The sequence below is a fragment of the Gymnoscopelus braueri genome (genome assembly GCF_963280865.1).
Source record: "Gymnoscopelus braueri genome assembly, chromosome: 4".
In the NCBI taxonomy this organism is placed as follows: Eukaryota; Metazoa; Chordata; class Actinopteri; order Myctophiformes; family Myctophidae; genus Gymnoscopelus; species Gymnoscopelus braueri.
In genome coordinates this window covers 23,867,356-23,873,038 of record NC_137605.1, presented here as the reverse complement: position 1 = coordinate 23,873,038, position 5,683 = coordinate 23,867,356, and the positions used below count along the sequence as shown (strand labels likewise).

The 5,683-nt window shown below is 46.5% G+C and overlaps 1 protein-coding gene across 2 annotated transcripts; it reads right to left on the bottom strand.

Annotated features, from left to right (window-relative positions):
* Positions 1-2,147: 2,147 nt before the first annotated feature.
* LOC308083710 (cbp/p300-interacting transactivator 3-like) lies at positions 2,148-5,270 on the bottom strand. 2 transcript variants are annotated; one of them, XM_080426026.1, is made up of 2 exons: positions 5,025-5,270; positions 2,148-3,899 (listed from the first exon to the last, which is right to left on the bottom strand). In XM_080426026.1, the coding sequence occupies exon 2, from the start codon at positions 3,887-3,889 to the stop codon at positions 3,074-3,076; it is 816 nt and encodes a 271-aa protein (XP_080282152.1). In that variant the 5' UTR covers positions 3,890-3,899; positions 5,025-5,270; the 3' UTR covers positions 2,148-3,073. The 2 variants fall into 2 exon arrangements, with proteins under 2 accessions (XP_080282152.1, XP_080282153.1); XM_080426027.1 differs by having other exon boundaries at positions 2,148-3,895.
* Between the last annotated feature and the right edge of the window lie 413 nt (positions 5,271-5,683).

Genomic DNA, 5,683 nt, shown 5'->3' with positions numbered 1-5,683 from the left:
TATTGACGGGTTTTCTCAGGGTTGTAAAAAAAAAAAAAAAAAAAAAAAAGTGTTGTGGGTACATCCCAGCCAAGACAACCGCCCCCAGGCATGGAGGAAACATCTCTCCACCTACTACAGTAACTTCACCTTTCATAAATTGGAAAAGTCCTTGCGTTTTCTAGACCCCCCCCCCTCCCCCTGCCTTGCTCTTTTGTTTTCTCTCTCAGCTTACCTATTGGTCTTTCCCTATCTGTATGTGGCTTTTGAGCTTTGACTTATATTGAGAAAACAAGCCACCACAGGAAGACAATGTTGAGTTCAGCAGTTGTGGGTGGGAAAAAGAGTTTCTCAGCCCAGAGAGAGAGATACAGAGTGAAAAACAGAACTAACTGTAAACGTCTCGGTGTGTCCCACCCTGCTTAGCCTGCGTCTAGACTGGCCTCTGTGAGGCGGGTGGCAGTCATAACAAGGGATTGGGAGAGCAAACAGGGCCTGTTTGGCAGAGTCACCCCTTCCACAACGGAGTCACAATGATTAAGAAAGAAACCTCTACTGCTTTTAATTGGTGCTAAACAGGGAGCTCACAATGCAGTGTGCAATTATGAGATATATGTGGAGACAGGGTTTTTGTTGGGGCGCCAATTTGTACCCAGTATGCCACTCTCGCCCTACCAACAGAGGCCATGTTACGAGATTGGTGGTGGACATAGAACCTACGGTGGTGGACATAGAACCTACAACCCTTACAGTTACCGAGCACAATGCCAGGAATGGGGGGCGGCTGGCTCAAACGCTTTCTTGACATTGAAAATAAAAAAAAACGTAAATGTTACGCTCATGGCAGCCAAGCTGAGGAAGTGCATTCGGGTCAAGATGTTTACATGGACCATGCCTCTTAATGATACCATGCTTGAAAGAACAAACTGACCCTGCTCAGCAGGACAAATGAAAATAGATGATGCTTTCTTGCAAGAAGGGAGGTGATGACTCATCAACTTAGCAATCAGCAAGAGCTATTCCTGGTGGCGGATGACAATTGTGCTCTCATTTTTCCCTTGTTACTCATCCTGTTGCTTAAGATGACTGTGTTGACAACGTGAACAGCTAAATACGGTGATGACACTCCCAACATGACCACAATCAAGTTATTTCATAGCCCCGGGGCACAGAACAATCTAACATACTCTCCTCAGGATGTCTTTGAAAGAAAGAAAAAAAAACACCTGATTTTTTTTTGTTTTGCACCCGTCTAGCAGTTAAAGGAACAGAGGGCTGTTTTTTTATTTAATTTTGGATAAGCCATGTGTTCAAATGTATTGACAGCAGTCCATATTTATTGAACTCCCAATGACTTAGCTGTGTGATGACAACCGACTTTGGGGCAGGACGTACACGCCCTGAAGTCAGTAACAGCCCTGCGGGTGTGGGGGTTTAGGTAAGCATTCTCTGGCCGTGGCTACCTCCCCCAAACAAACAAACAAACAGACAAATGTTGTCAAATGTGAGAAAGCAAAAGGAGCCGTGACAATTCAATTATCACCCTTAAGCTACTGAGAAACAATGGCGTTTGACATTAAGTACCACCCATTTTGGCCTTTTGACATTATGCATTTCTATGTTGCCACACTCACTTACAGTCAACACCTTTTACCCTCTATAATCGATGACTGGCATTTGCCACTGAGGTAATCAGCAACAGAAACACAGGAGCAGTGAGTCATCTTTGAATGTCTCTTCCTACCTAATGTCAAAGACTATGTTTAAGTTACGATATCAATATTAATCAAATACAGCTCCTCTTAGCTAATTGGCAGGGTAATGACATGCAATTTGCAGTCAATCATTCCCAGTGATACCATTTAATCTAACCTCCCTTGGCTTAGAAAAACTATAAAACTCTGGATCAGATACAGCAAACCCAGGAGATTCAGTGCAGAGCCGGTGTCCAGGAATAGATATCCATTCCATAAAAATAATAAATATTGTATATTTTTAAATGGTTTCCTCAGTCAGACTTGAAGGGAAGGGTTTTCCCTTCTTTCTCTCTCTCTCTCTCCCTCTCCGCCTGGAGGCTGAAGAGCTGTGCAATGAATAGAAAAGCGGGTCACATGTCTATCCAGGCCATCTTTATTGATCCTCAAAACCCCCTTTCACAAAGACCCCCCACCCCCCGTCTTGACCACAAAAAAGGGGACAATATAAACAAACCAATAAATAAAAATCTGCGCGATTAAGGCGGTTCTACAGCTCCAATAGAACATAACAGTGTGGACATTATTTCTGGAGTTAAAACAGCTTCATACAGTACAAGCAGTAGATTTGTAGGGAACATCACACCTAAAAAGGCAACACTTTTCCGAAAGTGACCCATTTAGAAATAAAAACTGGATGAGACTCCCATTCAAATGCATGAGCTAACATTTGTGCCCTCGCTCTTATCCCAGTTTCATGAGAGGAATGCAAGTTCTTCTCCTCTGAGCTTTAGTTTTGTTTATCCAAGTGGCCAAAATGTACTGAAAATTCGTTAAAAGAGACTGTAAATTTCAAATTTTCTCCCACATCCCTCCCACCCAAAAATCAATCACCATTCAATTCCCAAAAATGGAACATCTCTGGTCTCTGTGGTACGTTTCTATATTACTTTTCTCAGAGGAGCAATAAATAAATACACGTTTTTGACTGCTAAACTGCCGTGGAGTCCTTGTTTGGAGGCAACACAGTGTCTTAACATTGTTCAGAGTGGCTTCTGAGAATTTCAGCAGTTTCTTTATTACATTCATGTCCTGGAGAAGGGAGAGGTGGAAATGGGCTTCAACCCAACACTGAACCACCCTCTCTGGCCACTAGCACATGTGAGACCTTAGCACTGCACATTCTCTGTGGCTAACCAGAGTTAGCATCTCTCTGTTTTCAACACCCTTCACAGCAACTTGGCGTAGTTGTCCTGGGAGGTGCTAACAAAATATAAAAAAAGCAAAGAGCTGAGCCATCATCCATTCAGTCATTATCCATTCTGGACGAATCGCACTCCTCCGCTCTCCACCCCGCGTCCCCCCCCCACCCTTCTCAAAGAGTCCTCAATCAGGTCCTCTCAGCAGCTGACGGTGCTGGGCTGCTGTTTGCTGACAAAGTCCGAGATGAAGTCAAACTCGTTCTGGCCCAGGAAGAGTTCGGGCAGCTCCTGGACGCGGTCCAGGCCCAGCTCCATGACCAGCGAGGTCAGCACCTCCTCGTCGATCATGTCGGCGTCCATGCCGTTGAGCGCCAGCGCCGGCCCGGCCATGTGCTGCATGCTGGCCAGCTGGGCCGGGTTCATGCGGTACTGGACGGCCTGACCCATGTGGCTCCCGCCCATCACGCCCAGCGGGTGTCCGTGGTACTGGGTGTTGAGCTTCTGCAGCTGCATGCTGGCCATGAGCTGCTGGGACGTTAGCCCTCCGTTCATGAACTGTTGTTGCTGCTGCTGTTGCTGTTGTGGATGTTGGCCTTGTTGTTGTTGTTGCTGCTGGTGCTGCTGCTGTTGCTGTGGATGCATGTGATGCTGCTGCTGCTGCTGGGGGTGATGCTGCTGCTGCTGCTGCTGCTGCTGTGGCTGGCCATTGTACATCATGTTCCCAGAGGTCATCTGGTGATGCCCCATCTGGGCTCCGCCGTTCAGCTGTCCGTTCATGGCCACCATGCCCTGCCGCTGCCTCATGGCCGCCTCCATGTTGGCGTGTTGAGCCTGCCCGCCATAGTGCATCATCTGGCCGTTGTGCATCGGCCGCATGCCCGGCTGGTTGCCGCCGTGCTGCTGCTGCTGCTGGTGGCCCGCCTGCAGGCCGCCGCCGTTCATGCCCATGCGGTAACCGTGGAGACCACCGACCGCTGAGCCATGGTTCATGGGCATCATCAGATGGTCAGCCATAGCCTCCTGTCTGGGAGCACAAGAGGGGGACACTGTTATGATAGGGTTGCAGGTTTTTCAACAATGCACTGGGAGCTATGCTGGGAACATTTGTTTTGGTCGCGACGGTAGATAGCTGGCCCAAAGACAGCTTGTGGAGTTAACACTGACATGCCATGGACATGTTTGGCTGTGCTTTAGAGCGTACCAGCATGAGCCATCATTAGATGGATGACAATGGTGTTTATGTTGCCTGTGCTGTGTGCGTGTATGAGGTGGGCAGTGCCAAGAGATTTCACTGCTACAGTGCAATCCAGTATGATATTCACGAATACACTGTTCTAACCTAACAAGCTGGCCTTTCCTCCGTGTGGGAACAAAACGAGTGTTAGCCTAATGTTACAACGACGTTTCTAGTCAAAATCATTGCAGACGCTTCCTGAGAAGAAGGGAAAAAAAAGATCTGCAATGCTAGTGTCGCCTTTTTGACGGAACACTGGAAAGCCTTGTCTTGTGCTGCTCGGTGTTGCTAAAAAAATCACCGTTCTTTGTGGCAAAGGAATGAAAACCCGAGGCTGAAATTCAGGTAACATTCTACCTCGTTAAGGGTAGTCGGCGATTATTAGCCGATTATTTTTACGTACGACCGACCAATGGGCCGAGAGAGAAAAGACACAATCGTGCACACACACACACACACACACACACACAATGCATCAGTGATTCTTTAAATCCCTTCTTGTCACAACGGGTAGAAAAAAGATCCACTGTCGGTTTAACGCACGTAAAGGTTACAACAAAGAAGGCGATACATTGACATCATGCAACATCTCTCTGTCTATAGAGCTGAATCACCACATTTCTCACAAGGTGTAGCGAATTCAAACAAACGAAACGATTCGCGTTAATCTGTCGTCGTTCGTGTCGTTTTTTTAGTCAATAACGTATTTCCAAAACGCCCGTAATATCGTAGCGATCATACCCGATCAGCCCTTTTTTTTCTATTCCCGAGTTTTAAACAAGGGAATGCAAACAATGGAGCAGCAGCCATCCAGCCCGGGAGAGAGAGAGAGAGAAGAGCGAGAGACCACCACAAAACGCAGACCCCCGTATTTCTCCACAACGGATAAAAAAAACCCCGAACAAAATCACTTACCCGTGTCCGCTATGATCCACAAAGTTGCTACGACTTTGCTACAGCTATACGTCTTTTTTGATTAGTTTATTTTTTTTTGCTTCTTCTGCAAAAGGCGAAGGTGGTGCTGCTGCTGTAGCTCCGGATTACAACGTATATATTCCACAGGGTTAAGATCGCTTCATTCTTCAAGCAGAGGGGACGTTGGTGCAACAAAGACTGACTGCCGCATCAGATCTTGAAACGACTGCCTATTTTCTGGGTCAACTCAGGGATTATGTACATGTAAAAAGCTCTGAGGGAAGCAGTGGGGGAGAGAGAAGAGGTGGAGCCACGGCCCTGCCTCTCCTTTGTTCCCATTGGCCCTACTTCATATAAAGGGCTGTAGGAGAGCTGTGACACACTGGAGCCAATTTAAATATCCTCCACCCTCCGACCGTCTCTTCTTTTAAAGAATGTTTGGACATGTGATTTGCCCTTTTCTCTGACTGTTGATAATGTGCTAATGTGTTTGCAAAACACAAGGGCAACTGAAAGCACTGTCATGTATCTGTGCTTTTATTGATAGATAGATAGATAGATAGATGGTTAGATAGATAGATAGATAGATAGATAGATAGATAGATAGAGCAGTGGTTCTCAAAATGTGTCATGTCAAGGACCCCCCAAATTGATAAATA